General features: G+C 40.0%; 1 protein-coding gene across 4 annotated transcripts; it reads right to left on the minus strand.

Moving 5' to 3' along the window:
- Window positions 1–9,294: 9,294 nt before the first annotated feature.
- On the minus strand, window positions 9,295–18,795 carry LOC123498981 (phenylalanine--tRNA ligase, mitochondrial-like). Of its 4 annotated transcripts, none has more exons than XM_045246607.1 (8): window positions 18,738–18,795; window positions 15,608–15,767; window positions 14,846–15,175; window positions 14,350–14,481; window positions 13,485–13,776; window positions 12,493–12,653; window positions 11,779–11,901; window positions 9,295–9,772 (listed from the first exon to the last, which is right to left on the minus strand). In XM_045246607.1, exons 2-8 carry the CDS (start codon window positions 15,704–15,706, stop codon window positions 9,605–9,607), a joined length of 1,305 nt encoding a protein of 434 aa, XP_045102542.1. In that variant the 5' UTR covers window positions 15,707–15,767; window positions 18,738–18,795; the 3' UTR covers window positions 9,295–9,604. The 4 variants fall into 4 exon arrangements, with proteins under 4 accessions (XP_045102542.1, XP_045102543.1, XP_045102545.1 ...); XM_045246608.1 differs by lacking the exon at window positions 18,738–18,795 and adding an exon at window positions 17,640–18,060; XM_045246610.1 differs by lacking the exon at window positions 18,738–18,795 and adding an exon at window positions 17,577–17,620.
- Between the last annotated feature and the right edge of the window lie 158 nt (window positions 18,796–18,953).

The raw sequence follows: 18,953 nt of genomic DNA on the forward strand, positions 1-18,953 counted from the left end.
TTTTACCTTCTAACTCCAGAATTTTCTTCACATAAGTGCTCTTCTCCATTATTCCTTGAAACCCTGTGAAGTCTGATTCCTCTTTCGAGTTCACGGCCGCCATGTTGTGTGTGTGTGTGTGTGTGTGTGTGTGTGTTTATGTTATGCATATGTGTTTTGCTAATGTACATGTGACTGGTTGGAGACGGGACACATGGTGTTTGTGTAGATGTAGTTATGTGTGTGTGTGTGCTCAGGTTGTGCCATGTGCATGTTGTGTGTGTGTGTGTGTGTGTGTGTGTGTGTGTGTGTGTGTGTGTGTGTTACCTATTTGTATTTACCTATTTGTGATTACAGGGCCCGAGCCGTAGCTCTCTATGTCCTGTCTCTTTGTCCACACTTGTACTTGTCCAATTTTTCCTTTATTTGACTGACACTCACTGCACACACCACATCCACGCTCAGTTTGTTCCATGCATCAATGCTCCAATACGGGAAGTTATACTTCTTGATGTCGCTTGTGCAGGAGTCCTTCAGTATTTTCTTTGGGTGTCCTCTTAGATAATTACTGGATGCCATCGTGATCAGGTTCTCCCTATCCAATATGTCCACTCCATGTACTATTTTGAACATTGTTATCATATCCCCTCTGACTCTTCTTTCTTCCAACATGCTTAATTCCAGCCTATTTAACCTCTCCTCATACGGTACCTCCTTAAAGTCTGGTATCATTCTTGTTGCTAACCTCTGCACTCTTTCCAGTTTCTTGACATGTTTCTTCATGTATGGTGACCAAATTACTGATGCATATTCCAACTGTGGCCTAATCAGGGTGGTCAATATTTTCTTTATCATGTTCCTGTCCAGGTAATTAAATGCCCATCCTATACTTTGGAGCATGCTGTACGTTTTTCCAAATATTCTATTAATGTGCTTTTCTGGAGACAGATTTTACTCTGTACAGTCACTACCAAGTCTTTTTCTTCACTGACTTCAATTACAGTCTTCCCCCCCTGCTGGTAGTCCTTATGTGGTCTATATTTACTTCTACCCATTCTCATTACACAGCTTTTGTTGGTATTGAATTCCATTTGCCACGTCTTGCTCCATTCATATATTTTGTCCAAGTCCTTCTGTAGTATATTACAGTCATGCATATTCCTCACTCTCCTCATAATCTTTGCATCATCTGCAAACATATTCATATAACTTCTCACTCCCTCTGGCATGTCATTTATATAGATCAGGAACATGATGGGACCAAGCACCAAACCTTGGGGAACTCCACTGGTTACCTTCCTCCACTCTGACTTCACTCCCTTCACTACTGTCCTCATTTCTCTACCTGTCAAATAATTTCTCATCCACTCCATCAGATTTCCCCTTATTCCTCCGATACTACTAACTTCCACATCAATCTGGTATGTGGTACTTTATCAAATGCTTTTTTTAAGTCTAGGTATACACAATCAACCCATCCATCCCTCTCTTGTAAAATATCAACCACTCTTGAGTAGAAACATAGCAAATTTGATACAAACGATTTCCCTTTTCTAAAGCCAAACTGTTTCTCACTTAGTATTTCTTTGTTTTCCAGGAACTCACACCACTTGCTTTTGATCACTTCTTCACATATCTTACACATAATGCTGGTCAAAGAAACAGGTCTATAATTCAATGGTGCTACGCGACATCCACTTTTGTAGATTGGTACTATATTTGCCCTTTTCCATTCTACTGGCACCTGTCCCGTGTTGATAGATGTTGTTGTTAAATCTAAAATTGGATCTAGCAATTGCTCTTGACATTCTTTTAACATTCTTCCAGACACACCATCTAGTCCCATTGCCTTGTTAACATCTAATTGACTCAAAACTTTGCAATGTCACTCTTTGTTACTATAATTTCTTGCATCCATCTTGTCACAGGTAACATCCATCAATTGAATTGTGTTTCTTCTGTGAATACTTTGCAGAAATTCTCATTCAATTTTTCAACACTTGTATCTTCATATATATAATCTCCAACTTTTAATTTATCAACTTTTTCTTTTTTCTGTAATTTACCATTAATGAATTTATAAAACATTTTGGGATCACTTTCACAATTCTCCACTATTCTCTGTTCAAATTCTTGTTGTGACCTTCTTCTCACTTGAACATATTTATTTCTTGCATTCCTATATGCTTCTCTCTCCACTTCCTCATTATTTCTCTTGTATTTTTCCCATGCCTTTTCCTTCTCCTTTTTTGCCTTGTCACAGGTTTTGTTAAACCATTGATCTCCTTTAAGATTTTCTTAGTATATTTTGGCACAAAGTTCTCTGCCCTCACTATATATTTCCATAAATTTTTCATATTTTAACTGCATGTTTGTTTCCTGGTACATTTCGGACCAATCCACATTTCCAAAGTAATTTCTCAACTCCTTATATCTTCCCATAGCATAATTTAGGCATTCCTCCTTGTATCCAACTTCATTATCTTTGCTGAACTCCACCTTTACCTCAAACTTCAATAATTCATGATCACTCTTCCCCAAAGGACACTCATGCTCAATCTAATTTTCTAGATTTACTCCCTTTGTGAATATCAAGTCCAGTCTCGACGGGGCATCACCCCTCCTTCCCCTTGTTGGATGCCTCACCCACTGTGTCATCAAATTTCCCACCGCATAATTTAATAGCTGCTCATCCCATTCTTCACCATTCCCCACTTCAAATTCCTCCCAATTGACGTCTTTACAGTTGAAATCTCCAACTATAACCATTTTTGCTTTCTTTGCAGCTTCATTTCTCATTCTTTTCAATGTGCTTTCCACCATACTATTATACTGATCATTTGACCATGCACTTGTTTTTGGTGGTACATACACAGTTACAATATTGATATCTTGCCTTCCATCAGTCACCACCACACCCACCACTTCCTCCTCATCTCCTCCAAGGCACACATTTTGCACGATTAAGTCTTTTCTTGTTAACACAATTATTCCACCTCCACTTTTATTCACTCTATCTTTTCTCCACATTCTATAATTTTCCCCTCCAAACCGATCTATTTGTATATTCGGTCTCAATTTAGTCTCCACTATACATATAATATCTGGTTTATCCCTTATCAGATGGTCCATACACTCTAATCTTTTTGGTAGGAAGCCGTCTATGTTAGTATATGATACTCTTATGTCTTTCTTCCTTATCTGCTCTTTTGTCTGGTCTTTTACTCCCTCTCTTTTGTCCACCACTTCCACACTTTGTCGTTTATTTTCCAAAAAAACTTCTTTTCTTCTTCTGTTCTTGCCTCATGTATGTGTGTATTTACCTAGTGTTTTACAGGAAAAAGAGCTATGCTCGTGCTGTCCTGTCTCCATACCTATAGTCAACCAGTTTAGCCTTAAAGTTATGAATATTTTTATGCTTCTGTTTGGAAAGCTATATTTCTTAATGTCTCTTCTCCATGCAGTCTTTTTCAATTTCACGCCATGTCATCTTGTATTTCTTGAGTCCTACACTATACTGAAACTCATCCGTACCTACCCATACTCCATGTCTCCTGAGACTATGCCAAATCTCCAATAAAAACAAACTACTCATTGTCCTGTAATCATAGCATTATCAAAAAAACTTTCTCAGAACATTCAGAAACCTTAATTAAGTAGTAGATGATATAAATAATTGTCATATCTAAATTCTAGTTCATATACATGGACGGTGATGTGTCATATCAGGTCACACTTCACTCACACATTTCCGGGATTGGGGTGATCATCATGCACTGTCTTCCTCTCTGGTCACCACCATAAGGACCCCCAAGATGTATTAGTCTAATACATCCTGGTACCCCCTGACACTTCCCCGTCATACACTGTCTTGCGCAGCCAGACCAAGGAATTCATATTCCGCCTTAATAGATATTTCTTGTAAGACTCAAGCAAGGAACCACTCAATATATTACTCTGTGTTTCTACTCGTATGTGCATTTATTTGACAAACATGGAAATTATTTGTCTCATTTTCATGTATATAACCAGAATCTTTATTGCATTTAATGTACTATATAGCTGCATAGGTATTTGGGTCTCTTCTGACTTCTTTTAGTGAAATAGAGAACGATCATCACTCCATTTTCTTTGAAGAAGGTACTGGTATAGCAGTGGCAATGTCGCACCCAAGAGAAGCCACACCTTGTGGGTAGCTACGGATGAGTTCTACTATAATAGATCTTCTTTGTGTGTGTGTGTGTGTGTGTGTGTGTGTGTGTGTGTGTGTGTGTGTGTGTGTGTGTGTGTGTGTATTTACCTATTTGTGTATTACAGGGCCCGAGCTAAGCTCTCTGTGTCCTGTCTCCTTGTCCATTCCTGTCATATCTCTCTTTCATCTGATTGACACACACCGCATCAACGACATGACTGCTCAGTTTATTCCACTTATCAATGCTACGATGCGGGAAACTGTATTTTCTCACGTCATTTAGACAGATGTCCTTTATTAGCTTTTTCCATGTCCTCGGAGATGATTACTTGTGGTCACCTTATCAACTCTCTATCCAGTATGTCAATCTTGTTCACCAATTTATACATAGTTATCATGTCTCCTCTTGTTCTTCTCTCTTCTAATGTGGTCAGCCCCAGCTTCCTCAGTCTTTCCTCATAGTCTAACTCCCTGAGTTCTGGTACCATCCTTGTTGCCAGCCTTTGTATCCTTTCTACCTTCTTCACATTTTTCTTCATATGCAGTGACCAGACACATGCTGCATATTCTAGCTGGGGTCTTATTAATGTACATAATATCTTCTTCATCATTCCTTCATCTAGGTAGTGGAATGCAAGCCAATATTTTGAAGCATGTTCTATGTTTTCCAAAAAAATCTTGTTAATGTGTTTCTCCGGTGACAAAGTGTTTTGCACAGTTACTCCTAAGTCTTTCTCCTCATTGGTCTCTTTAATTTTCTCATCACCCAGTCTGTAATCCCTGTTTGGTCTGTATCTACTTCTTCCCATTTTCATAACATGGGTCTTGTCTATATTAAATTCCATCTGTCACTCTTTACTCCACTCATATATTTTATCAAGATCTTCCTGTAACTTGTTACAATCTTCCACATTCTTTACTCTCCTCATAATTTTAGTATCGTCCGCAAACATGTTCATATAACTGTCAATTCCTACTGGCATATCATTAACATAAATCAAAAACATGATGGGACCAGCACTGACCCTTGTGGAACTCCACTGGTTACCTTCTTCCACTCGGACTTCCTTCCTCTCACCACTGTTCTCATTTCTCTTCCCATTAAGTAATTTTCCATCCATTTTGCTAGTTTATCATTTACTCCTCCAATCATCTTTAGTTTCCACATCAGTCTATTGTGTGGTACTTTATCAAAGGCCTTTCTCAAGTCCAGGTAGATAGCATCCACCCATCCCTCTCTATGTTGTAGTATGTCAGTCACTCTTGAATAAAAACATAATAAATTGGATACACACGATCTTCCTTTTCTGAAACCAAACTGCCTTTCACTCAGAATGTTTTCACTTTCTAGATACTCACTCCACTTAGCTTTAATTACTTCTTCACATACCTTGCACAATATACTAGTCAACGATACTGGTCTATAATTTAGCGGTTCCATTCTACTACCATTCTTATATATAGGCACAATGTCAGCTCTTTTCCACTCTTTAGGGACTAATCCTGTTCGTGTGGAGGTTTCCACAATATCAAATATAGGGTTCAACAATTGATCCTTACATTCTTTTAGCAACTTCCCAGATATGCCATCAGGCCCCATTGATTTATTAATATCCAGATTGCTTATAATTTTCCTTACATCTTCCTTAGTAACCATGATGTCCTGCATTTGCTTTATTTCCGTAGGCCTTCCCCCCATAAAATGCTCCTCCTTTGTAAACATTTTGCAAAAGTTGTCGTTCAAAATTTCAGCTATCTCTCCAGCATCTTCATATACTTCTTCCCTGTTTTTTACCTTTTTTCTATTGCCTCCCTTTTATTCAGTTTTCCATTTATGAATTTGTAAAACATTTTTGGGTCACTATCACAGTTTTCCACCACCCTCTGTTCATATTCCTTACTTCAACATATCTATTCCTTGCTGTTTTGTAAACTTCTCTTGATAATACATCACTGTTTTTCTTAAGTTTCTTCCATGCCTTTTCTTTGTTCTTTTTTGCTTCTTCACAATTTCTATTAAACCACTGTTTATTATTTAAAGTCCCCTTCCTGTAATATGGCACAAACTTTTCACAGCAGAGTTATACAAATCCATAAATTTATCGTATTTCAATTGCATATCCCTTTCCTGGTATACCACGGACCAGTCAATTTCATTAAAGAACTCCCTTATATGGTTATAATTTGCCCTAGTATAATTTAATTTTTCCTCCCTGCATTCCACAATCTTATTCGTGCTTAATTCTGTATCCAGCTCAAAGCTTAGGACATCATGATCGCTTTTCCCCAAGGGACATTCATGTTCAATTTCCTCTTTAGAGAGATTCCCTGGTAAATACCAAATCCAACCTTGCTGCAACATCTTGTCCCCTGCACCTTGTTGGTGATCTCACCCACTGTGTCATCAAGTTATTTGTTGCTACCTTTAACAATTCTTCTGCCCACTCACCACCATTCACCACTTCGTAGTCTTCCCACACTATTTCTTTGCAATTAAAGTCTCCAACTATCATCACTCTATCCTTTCTGATGAGTTCTTGCTTCATTCTGTCTAGAGTATTTCTCATCACCATTTGGTACTGTTCATATTCCCAAGCACTGGTTCTGGGTGGTATGTATACTGTTATAATATTAATGTCCCTCTTGCCATCTGTTATAAGCATACTTATCACTTCCTCATTTCTCTTACTATAGTTCACCTCCTTCACTATCAGATCTTCCTTAGTAAGAACCATTATACCACCACCTCCTTTATTTTTCTATCATTTCTCCATACTTTGTAGTGTTTTACAACAAACCAGTCTAGCTTTATTTCGGCCTTAGCTTTGTTTCCACTACACACATTATGTCCGGTTCGTTATTTCTTAGGTAATCCATACATTCTAGCCTCTTAGACAGAAATCCATCTATGTTCGTGTAAGTCACTTTTATTCCATTCCTAGTCTCATTCTTCCATGTAATGCCTATTCCGTCTGTTTTATCCACCACTTCTTTAGCCTCCCATTTCTCATCCTCCAAAAAAACTTGGTCTTTTCCTCCTCTGTTCTTTCGTCATTCCTCTCCTTCACTTCAGATACAAGCTCCTTCATTTTCATTCTCTCATCTTGTGACATATTTCTTCTTATGTAAATTGTTTTGGTTTCCTCAGAGTCCTTAAGTTTCCAAGCCCTCCTCAACAAGGCCTCCGCTGCCACCTGAGACTTTAATTTCAATTTTAATGGTCTATTCTTGCCTTCCTCAAAAGCTCCCAATCTCACACTTTCTTCTACCTCAGCATATAGGTCCTCTTCTTCCACAGAGATCTTGTTCAGTAAAGACTTAATCTTGTCATTTTCCTTATCCCTCCTGTCCTGCCAGTTCCTGTTAGTTTCCTCCTGCAATCCTATTATGATCACACATTTTTCTTTTCAGCAATATCTCTCACCACATACTCATTTTCCTTTAGTGCCTTTACCATTTCCTCTGCGTAATCCCTTTATTTTCCTCTTCCTGCTTTTTTACTATCTCCCTAAACGACCTTTGTACCTCCAGATGTTCATGATTCACTTCTTTCATCCTAGTGTCAATTAGATTAAGACATTCCTCTTTCTTCAAGTCCCCTTCGGATATTTTTATCTCCATTTCCATGAGTTTAGCCTTCATTTCTTCGCATTGTTTCCTTAGTTGTTGGTTTTCTTTCTCCATCTCTACTTTTTCCTTCAACAGCTCTTTATTCTCTAGCGTTAACAAGTAGATCTCTTTTTTAAATTAATCATTATTGGCTAGAACTCTATCCAGTATTCTTCTATTGACGAAATGCTTAGGAACTTACTCTCCAGCGCCTGGATTCTTGCATCCATGTCAAGTTTCTGCAGTCCTTTTGGCGTAGTAATAAAACCTTCGAAGTCTCTAGTTTGCCTGGACGCCATTTTTGTTGTCAGCTGATTACGGCCAGAGCGATCACCGTCCACACTCCCCTCTCAGGGATCACTCTCCATATCACTCACTTTCAACACTAAGAGACAGTAGGACATTTACGGACACAAAACTTAGAGTTACCCGGGCCCTGTAATACCATAGGTATTTTCTTTCTTCCTGTACGCAGCCGGAGACGAGCCGTCCTCTCTCAACGACGGCGACGGTGTGTGTGTGTGTGTTATGTTATGGTGGCGTTGGTGTGTGGTATATACTGTTAAGAGAATAATACTGTAACTTCAAGAGAGAGAGAGAGAGAGAGAGAGAGTGTTTGGGGTTGTAACTTTACCTCTACATCACCAATGAAAAAAAATGATAAAATAAATATAGTATAATGTTCTGATGTGTTTACATTAACATTCCTCACTCACTTTCCTTTTCCTCTCTCCCACCATTTCAACCAATAGAAACATCACATTCTTCAAAAGCTATTGATGGAAGCTGAAATTCTGGATATCTGAGGAATTTTCAAAAATCCAACTGGACTCAATATCAGTTCATGAATTCCGGACATGTTTGGGAAAATCTGGATGTATAGAAACCCTACTCTCTCCTTCTCTACCATTCTAAAGTACTCTTCTGTTCTGTCTTATTCCTCCATTCATTTACTCCCATACACTTAACCGTTTTGTTTATCTCTATTTTTTCCACTTCCTTACATCCTATTCTGGACTCTCTCCATTTCTAATAATTACACTCCAGTCTCTCAACATGCCTCCCTTCAACTCATTGACATGCCCAACTAATTTCCAGACTACTCTTCACTACCATCCTGAAACACTTCCCCTATCTGCTATTCCTAATATTCTACAAAAACATTTTCCTAACTGTTCCTGTATCATTAATTTGCTCTAACCTAGCTTTGAATCTGAATGCTGGCTTTACATGCTTCTTTCTGAATATACTCCATCCCATGTCTCCCCCTTTTTGCCTCTATTGCTGTACTTGGTGACTGTTGGGTAACAGAAGCAAATGATTGCTACTTGCTCCGCCCCACACTGCCTTACCTGTATCAAGCTCAAGATCTCCCAATTAGGCATTGCACTACAAGTATTACAAGAAAGGGTAGCACCAAAATTATGTAGCTAGTTTGCTGACTACATTGTTGTTTGTTAACAAATCTGTAATACATCTACAGTAACAACATCCAGGATAGGTAACACACCTGATATTTTCTTTTTTTTATATATATTTATATATACATAAAAAAAAACAGTAACAAGTACGTATCACATTCTGTACAAGTTAATTATATCTACAATACAGTTTGCTATTTTACTTTCACATTGATACAGCTTTACAAAATGTTACCTCATGGAGAATATTGCTTCTTTTAAATTATCACTGGCATAGTTTTTGACACTACATTCAACTTGAAAATTCAGGAAAAGAGCAGCAGCACACTTATTAAGGAGTTGTGCAGGGTAATATAGTAAAAAGACACCAGGATGGCAGGATGGCAGGCCAGCTGGCTGACTCTCACCGGATGGACACCTGTAGAGTGGAAGCTGCCTTTTGTTCAATCCTCCTGTGCACCTCGTTGACCTCCTCCTGCGTCAACACTCGCTCCATATGCCGATACACGATGCGGTAGCAGTGGGAGGTGAGCTGCTTCTTGGGGCTGGTGAAGCTGTCCACCAAACTAACCTGCACAACACAAAAATACACTTCATTGAAAGGGAAAAAAAAGTGTGAATGATTGTGTGTGTTAGTGTGTGGTTCCTTGTATAGGACTGCCAATAATGGATAGATGGAAAAAATAAATAGATAAAATAAGGAAACAAATAAGCAGTAGATGGTATAGTGGCTATTTGTGTAAAAAAAATTCCAATCCAGGCAATTTTTTCTTTTCACTTAATCTGACAACCAAAAAATTGTTGATAATGCTGTAATGCTGAGCCCTTGATATTATCAAACTAACATTTACATGTAAAAACTACCTTCAACACAGCAAAAAACTGGAGTATTGCAACATTACTTGCTGCCAACCGAGCTGAACTACCATTACTGTCTAAGAATGAGGAAAAACACCACTGCAACATTAGCTTCACCCCAGACTGTCACCAGCTGAGCTTAACTGGCATTTGTGTGAAGAAAATATAAATGGCTTGAATATGGAGCAAAAAATAGCTTTACAACATCACCTGATCCATCAGACTACCTAAAATCAAGCTTAACTAGCATCAATATGAAAGAAAGGGCAGCTTAACCCCTTCGCGCCGGATGTTAAAAAAGCCCGCCTGTATGATATACGGGTGGTAGTGCCGCCGAGTCACGGAAACTCGTGCAAGCTTGTCATACTTGTCGTCTTTGTGTATTATGCTGCTATTTTTTAGTCACTATATCGCCTTCAAAGAGGAAAGTGGACGTTTCTCTCTCGAGAGAGAGAGAGAGAGAGAGAGAGAGAGAGAGAGAGAGAGAGAGAGAGAGAGAGAGAGAGAGAGAGAGAGAGAGAGAGAGATTTGCTAATATTTTAGACACAAACGGGACGCATGTAGCTTATCTTTCGAGAGGAAGAGGGGAAGGAGGGAAGGAGAGGAAACGAAGGGAGAGAGAGAGAGAGAGAGAGAGAGAGAGAGAGAGAGAGAGAGAGATTAGAAAATTTGTTGTTTTGTATTTGTGTGTGTGTGTGTGTGTGTGTGTGTGTGTGTGTGTGTGTGTGTGTGTGTGTGTGTGTGTGTGTGTGTGTGTGTGTGTGTGTGTGTGTGTGTGTGTGTGTTCACTGTTTGATCTGCTGCAGTCTCTGACGAGACAGCCAGACGTTACCCTACGGAACGAGCTCAGAGCTCATTATTTCCGATCTCGGATAGGCCTGAGACCAGGCACACACCACACACCGGAACAACAAGGTCACAACTCCTCGATTTACATCCCGTACCTACTCACTGCTAGGTGAACAGGGCTACACGTGAAAGGAGACACACCCAAATATCTCCACCCGGCCGGGGAATCGAACCCGGTCCTCTGGCTTGTGAAGCCAGCGCCTAACCACTGAGCTACCGGTGTGTGTGTGTGTGTGTGTGTGTGTGTGTGTGTGTGTGTGTGTGTGTGTGTGTGTGTGTGTGTGTGTGTGTGTGTGTGTGTGTGTGTGTGTGTGTGTGTGTGTGTGTGTTACGAATGTGGGACGATGTAACTTATCTTTCGAGAGAGAGGGGAGGAGGAAGGGAGATGGGGAGGAGTAAAGGGAGAGAGGAGAGGAATGAGAGAGAGAGAGAGAGAGAGAGAGAGAGAGAGAGAGAGAGAGAGAGAGAGAGAGAGAGAGAGAGAGAGAGAGAGAGAGAGAGAGAGAGAGAGAGAGAGAGAGAGAGAGAGAGAGAGAGAGAGAGAGAGAGAGAGAGAGAGAGAGAGAGAGATGGGAACAGTCCATGCCATTGGGTAATTTTAGACATAAGGCGGGACGCATGTATCTTATCTTTAGTGATTAGTGGAGACAAGGATGGTGGGAGAAGCACTAGGATTTCAAGGACAGCATACAGCGTGTGTAGTTGGTATCCAACACACTACACAGGACAAGTGAACTGAAGAAAGCTCAGAAAAGAAATGACGTCTACATAGGCGTCACCGTATTTGCTACTGGGGCTTCATGACGCCCACATAGGCGTCACCGTAGTGAAGGAGTTAAAGGGAGACAAAACATGGCATTGCAACGTTACCTGCTCCACCAGACTGCCGCCAACTGAGCGTACAAGATCATAGAAATCTGCTGATTCGTACTTTTGATCCTTGGGGAGCCAGAAGCTGATGTCATTGATGCATGGGTTGTATTTGCTCACAGGCTGGTAAAGGAAACATGATGATAAGATATATAAGTGTCAAGTAGATGCCAATGCATATCAAACAGTAGTGTGTCTTTAGGTTGTGAGTATGTAGTAAGCTGTTTGATGTAGTGTACTTGGGAAGACAATGGAGCAGATCTGAAGTATTTAGGTATACATGTACCAGGCCAGCACACAACAAAATGAGTACCTTGAAGCTCTAAATACATAGTTTGGTACAGCATTGAGCTCAGAAAGGCAGTGAAGCAAACCAGAAGGCTAAAAAGATAATGATAAATCAATAAGCAAGATTCCCCGTTTTGTCACCAATAGATGTGACAGAACAAAATGAATGGCCCTCAGGACAGAAATGACAGGTTCAAACTTGATGGTTAGATTTAAAAAGAAAAATAGCAAGGAATTGAAATGCAATAGTGTCAGTGTCATGTTATTAATGAGTTTCAAGAGAAGAGCAGACAAATTCATGCATGAGGAAGATAGGTGGAAATAGATAGGCATGTTTCATACAGGGACTGCCACATGTAGGTCTGAAAACCTCTTAAAACTTCCCTTACTTTCTAATAGTGCTATGTTAACAGAAGTCAAACTCACCTTGTAACTGGCTGGAGTTGCCGAGTCATCAAATCTGAACTGAGAGAGGAAGCCTGAGTCAGTGGACCAGAAGAGCCTGATGTCTGGGATGCCATACAATTTCATGGCCCAGCGCTCCAGACCCAACCCAAAGGCCCAACCTATCTTGTCCTGCACTCCAGCTGAAACAACACACTCACATGATTCAACCTGCAAGGAGACTGGTAACTGATTATGTAGGCCTTTTTTTTTTGTTTCATGTTGCCCTTGTCTAGCTTTCCCCTCTTCTATAAAAAAACAGGGTTGTAACTCTAAATCACAATAATCACTTTTAATTCAAGTGAGAGAAACATATTAACACTTCAATCTGATCTCAAACAGCCTCAGAACTTTACATAATCAACAACCACCCCCTAATTGAGCTACAAGAACACTTCAGCACTTAAACCTCACTTCAAACAGCCTATGAATCTGACATAACCAATAGTTACTCTCCACTTCAGACAAATCACCTCAACACTTTGACTTTATCTCAAACAGCCCAACACAATCAACAGTTAGTCTCCAGTCCAACTATAGGAACATATCCACACAGTATTCACTTCATCCTGATGCCTCAACTGTATCTTCCACATCACCTGGAGGAAGCACACTTACCACTCAGCCAGAGCACACACCAGTAAACCAAAACAATCACAGGAACTTGCCACTACTGTTAGCAAGCATCTTTTCCATCAACACAGTACACAGAAATATGCACCATATTCAGAAATGCTTTCCTCTGTCACTGCAACCATTTTCAAAGACTACAGAGATGATTACCCGAGTTCTAGAGTACATTTGTCCTGTTGATAATGCAGAAAACTTGTTAACATGTCACTAGAATTACAGAAACATAATTTAAAACCCGTCACTTGAACTAAAGGCCTTTGAAAATAGTGAAAGTGCAGCACAGAAGTGTTTCAGAATAGGGGCCTATGTCAAAACAATCACAGGAATTTGCCACTACGAACCGTTGGCAAGGATCTCTTGCTCCATGATGCCACAGCCGAGCAGCTCCACCCATTCCCCGTTAATCTGCACTTCCAGCTCCCATGACGGGTGAGTGAAGGGAAAGTAAGCGTCCACCCACCGCACTTCAGTGTCCCGGCCAAAAAGGGAGGTGGCCAGGCCCAGCAGACACCCCTTCAGCTCTACCTCCATCCTGCGTGCAGCCTCTGCAGTGTGCACTCCCTGGTGGTGTTCAGTGCGCTCCCCGTTCTCAAAGAGGTGGTAGGCATCCATGTTTTGGTGTGTCCCATACAGCTGCAAATAACAGGTGAGCTTTGAATGTTAAGCCCTTCAGTACAATGACATGTTTTCATATTTATTCTGCTTACTATTTGGTGATTTTATACAACTTCAGAAACTTATGTTAGGATTAAGATAGTGAAGACTCTGGCCATTAATTTTCAGGCCTCCATAGATCCTTCCTAATGTTAATAAAATCATCTAATCATACCTAAAACTCGATGTAAAAATGCATCCTAGTACAGAAGAGGTTAAGCAGGAATGGTTGTTAGATCAGAATTACAGGTACGTATATGGTAGTATCAGGAACATAACAAGGGTGACATATGCACAAAATTCTCAGGAAAGGAAATAATATAATGGATTCAAGCTTAATAAATTAAAAGAAAAAAAGAAAAAGAAAGTGGGCAGGATAGGAGGGACTTGTTTGTCAAATAGAAGTAAATAGGTAGATGGCTGGAACACTCAGCAATTACCCAAAAAAACTTCAGAACTGAAGAAAATCAACATTTACCCTCCACTCCAACTAAGATAACACACCAACACTTTCACCCTCGACCAGACAACTAAAGGAAGTCTAGTGTTTACCTCCTTCAGTGTGCAGAGTCTGACACCCTCCAGCTGGTGGAAGACAGGGTAGTGCGAGGCATCAATGGAGTCGCGGCGATACACATCTCCAATTACAAGGAAGTTGTCAAACCCCATTTTGATCAGCTCACTCTGCCACACAAAACAATAACACTGTACCATCACCACTCTCAGATACTCAGGGACACTGCACTCTGTACTCATACTCTCAGCATGAATTGGATTTCACTTGAGGCTGTGTCATTTCTACATAGCTGTGATACACATCATTTAAACATTTATGTATGTTCATTTAACTTTGTACAGCAAACCTCCATACAAACTATATTTGAACATTTGTATTTCCATATGATCAGACATGAGCTTGACTGCTAAAAACAGGTGAATTAATGTTGACTATTCAAGTAGAGGTCTCACTGGTATATAACATGCATTATGAACTATCACACTACATATCTTGTAATGCACTGTTATTCCACTGAGGTTCAGTTTTGACCTGGTGTGCACTGGTATGAGCTCGAAGAAGGTGAGTTTCATTGATGTAAAAGTTGTCTGACTTCTTCCTGCTGATGTGGTCTTTGGGGATGAGCAAAGAGTCGAAGTTCTGGTGAGTGGTGACCACAGGGTGCAGCTGACTGTGTACCGAGAAGAGCGGGTTGCCGCGCGGCGACACGTACTGGCAGTACATGTGCTGAGTGACGCGCTGGGCCACATGCCTCAGGGGGTGGTAGGGCTGCAGGTGTAGGTCCCGGCCAATGTGGGACAGCAGGTGGGAAGTGACATTGGTCATGTGGTCGCCGGTGTATTCCCTCCCCAGTACTTCAACCTGAAGGTGAGTGAACCTCTATCAATCTAGCTAGTACATACCAGGCCAGCAATCCACACAGGACAGCCCAGATGAAGTGCCACACACTCATGCAAATTCTTAGCACCAATGACCATGGTTACAGAGAGACAGTCTCTTCATCTCATGAGCTTAGGTAAAGAATAAACTTATAATAATAATAATAATAATAATAATAATAATAATAATAATAATAATAATAATAATATTAACAGCTGAATCCTGTCACTGCAACTATACAGAGTCAGGTTCCTTTTGCTAAGAAAGGCTTGTACCTTGAGATACAGAGCAGAAGATTTCAGGTGCCATTATATGTCATCAGCAAAGGAAAAAAAGATAAAACATTCAAAACAAAATTTCTATAAACTTTACTTATCGTTAAAAGCCCAAAGAATTCAGAGGCAGATACCTAACCTTACTACCACTGATGGAGGCTGCCTTGGTGGACAACAATCTGGTGATCTGGGAGAACCTTGACCCAGGCAGGATCCTGTGAAACACCACTACCACCATCCTGCTGTCTTGTCTCACCTCACCTCGCTTCGCCTTGCCTCGCCGCCTCTCTGTCACTGTTCTGGTGAGGTAAATCTTTACAGGAGCAAAACTTGTCTACTCTGTATAAAGATCAAGGAAAGACAGGACAGAAGCATTGCCAAAAATAATAGTGATCTCCATTGCAGTGGCATGTGTGCACTGACATGGGGAGTCTAGGGAAACCACACACACCTGCCACACCAACTCCATCAATGAAAATGAGAAAAGTAGCAGAGTAATATTGAGACTGGGAAATACATCATACAACTTAGAAGTACAATGGAGGCAGTGTTAATGGCCTTCATTGAGGATATTGCAGGATAACGGGTGATCTGAATGAGGCTTGCTTTGTGACATAAAACTAAATTAGGTAACAAATTCCACAGACTATGGAAACAATCTTGACATTATGACATATACCATCAATCATTTCACTACATTTCTCACCACAACACAAGCCACATCACAGATTCCATGGTTGGGTGACAGTGCAAACTGACAAAAATTGTAAGCTTTCTTTTACAGTTAGAGACGGTGCGAACACTGACTCACTTGGTCTCATTGTGAAATATCATCCAGTATTTCATGAGGACATGGTCTTAACCTCTTCAGTACTGGTATGCATATTTACTATGAGTTTTGGGTATGGTTTGACAACTTTACTTTCATTAGGATTTTAGGCTTTGCAGGTCAGAAGATTAATGCACAGTCTTCACTATTTTAATCCCCACATAAGTTTCCAGAGCTGTATAAAATCGTCACATAATAAGCAAAATAGATATAAAACACGCCATGGTACTGATGGGGTTAACTTTCTGTTCAGATAGATTACCAAGATATCCAGATATCTATCTATCTACGTACACACCAGTGAAGGATTGTCGCCCTGATGTACATACCAGGTGTGTGGAGTCGGAGTCGGAGTCGAGGAGTCGATGAGTCGGCTACTTTTGGCCGGAGTCGGAGTCGGAGTCAGAGTCGGAATTGGAGTCAGAGTCAGAGTCGGAGTCGGAGTCGGAGTCTGTAAAAATATGAGTGACTCAGACTCCTTTACGTGATAAATTTTCGAGTAAAGATTCCACTTCATGGAGATTGGCGATTCCTACAAATTGGGAGAAACTGACTTTATGGAGGATGTGTCCAATCAAGCACCACATATAAAGATAATTTTTATTAATCTATGATAATTATATAATCGTCAAGTACATTTTTATTATGGATTGACTCGAAAATATGTAAGTATTGATTCTCTTAACTTTCGTCTTTTTTTTGGGGTGTGGCAACTAGCAGGCTTTTTGCTTAATCTTTTCCCTTGGCCACCATCCCTGATGTAAAAAAAAAAAAAATAGACTATATCGTTGTACTGTAAAAAAAAAAAAAAAAAAAAAATCCCAGAGTCGGAGTCGGAGTCGCAACCTTCAAATTTCCTGAAGTCGGAGTCGGAGTCGGAGTCGCAACATTTAAATTTCCTGGAGTCGGAGTCGGAGTCGGAGTCGCAACATTTAAATTTACTGGAGTCGGAGTCAGAGTCGGAGTCGGACTTTTGAAAATCCGACTCCACACCCCTGGTACATACATACGTCTGTGTCACCTCACCTCAACATCCCACACTTACTTACTTAAGTGAATACTTAGAACAGGGTATTGCATCTATATGTCCAGATCTTGTAATATAGGTATGTAAGGATTCAAATTACTCAAAATAAAAAAAGCTCTATAAGATGAGAAGGTAACAAAAGCCATGTTACTGTTACTGTAAGAATATAATAATACTGTAATATATGATACTGTCTTTGGTTGGTGCATGGCATGAGTGACAGCGCAGCTCCATAATTAACTTGGTACGTACCTAAGCCGGTCAGGAAGTCCCCACAGCACAACAAGGCGGCTCAATAACACCAATGGTTCTTACCTAGATTCTTACCTAGATGGGATTTCCCCCATCTAGAATCAAGTGATGCCTCCAACCACGACTTCCGGAGATGTTCTTGATGCAGACTTCAATTTAGTTGGCTAATGTGGCATCACTAAAATGGCATGTACATCTACCATCAAAACTCCATAAATCTGGCAGTAGTATTATCTACTTGGCTGGTGACTAGCAAGCAACACCGAAAGGACACACTCAGGCAACGACACAACCAACTATTAGTGATCCCAGAAATAGAGGGAAAAATGATTGATTACTAATCAAAATCAAACAAAATCTGGCCTAAGGCAGTGTGGAGATTGTGTTTAAATGCAGCAACAGATTCGGCAGACACTGTATACTCTGGTAAACGATTCCAAATATCAATTGCTCTCACAGAAAAGAAACGTCCTCTGATGTCCGTATTGTAACGCGGAACAAACAGTTTAAGAGAATGACCCCCTAGTATTCCTTACTATATTTACAACAAACAGGTGTTCTAGATGGGGGCAATAACCCTTTAGAATTTTAAATACCATAATCAGGTCTGATCTAATCAATCTGCCTTTGATGGAATACAAACTGAGTTGAGCAAGGCGTTCATTATAGGACAAATCATGAAACCCAGTGATTCTCCTGGTCCAACGTGTCTGAACATTTTCCAGTAACTTAATATCATCAGAGTAGCCAGTAAACCAAGCCACAGAAGCAAAATCCAGGATAGGACGAATGTGAGAGATAAAAACTGTCTTCATGAAATCTATGTACCTTTCAGAAAACTGAAACAAATGCCTCCAGCCTTCCCAGCAATCTCCCTAACATGTAGATGAAACTTGAGTGATATCTACTCTAACTCCAATATCTTTATGATTGTCAACATTCTTGATAGGTTGGTCAACACTAAATTTGGTAGAGGAACTGGGGCATCAAGAAAATTTTGACAAAAATTCATTCAATGGTTGAGAAACTTACACTATGCCAGCAAACTTGAGCTTCACTATACTACATTCACAATAAAATTAGCAACTGATTATAGCTGGACACCTGAATGGATGATAAATATGAACATTACAATAACATAGTGATGATTTCCAGCTTTACCTTAGGAAATTGGGAGAGGGAGTGGGAAGAGTTTCTGTCTTTCCAACGGGAATGTTTACATTTCAAAAGAAGATAATTTACCTACATTTTATTATTCACAGACAGGCATGCACTATATTTTACGAACCATATTAAATTTTAACTTAGAAATAATCAAAACTTATTAGGGAAAGGTTTCATCATACAGTTTTATTCTACTACCACTACTACCACCAA

This window comes from Portunus trituberculatus, chromosome 48 (genome assembly GCF_017591435.1).
Source record: "Portunus trituberculatus isolate SZX2019 chromosome 48, ASM1759143v1, whole genome shotgun sequence".
Lineage (NCBI taxonomy): Eukaryota > Metazoa > Arthropoda > Malacostraca > Decapoda > Portunidae > Portunus > Portunus trituberculatus.

Excerpts from the sequence above, each read along its gene's own strand:
- LOC123498981 (XM_045246607.1), bottom strand. The coding sequence starts at position 15,706 with ATGGTGGTAGTGGTGTTTCACAGGATCCTGCCTGGGTCAAGGTTCTCC. Across the intron at positions 13,777-14,349 it reads GACTCTGCACACTGAAGGAG|CTGTATGGGACACACCAAAA; the intron begins GTAAACACTAGA and ends TGTTATTTGCAG. Across the intron at positions 9,773-11,778 it reads GCGGCAGTCTGGTGGAGCAG|GTTAGTTTGGTGGACAGCTT; the intron begins GTAACGTTGCAA and ends TGTGTTGTGCAG.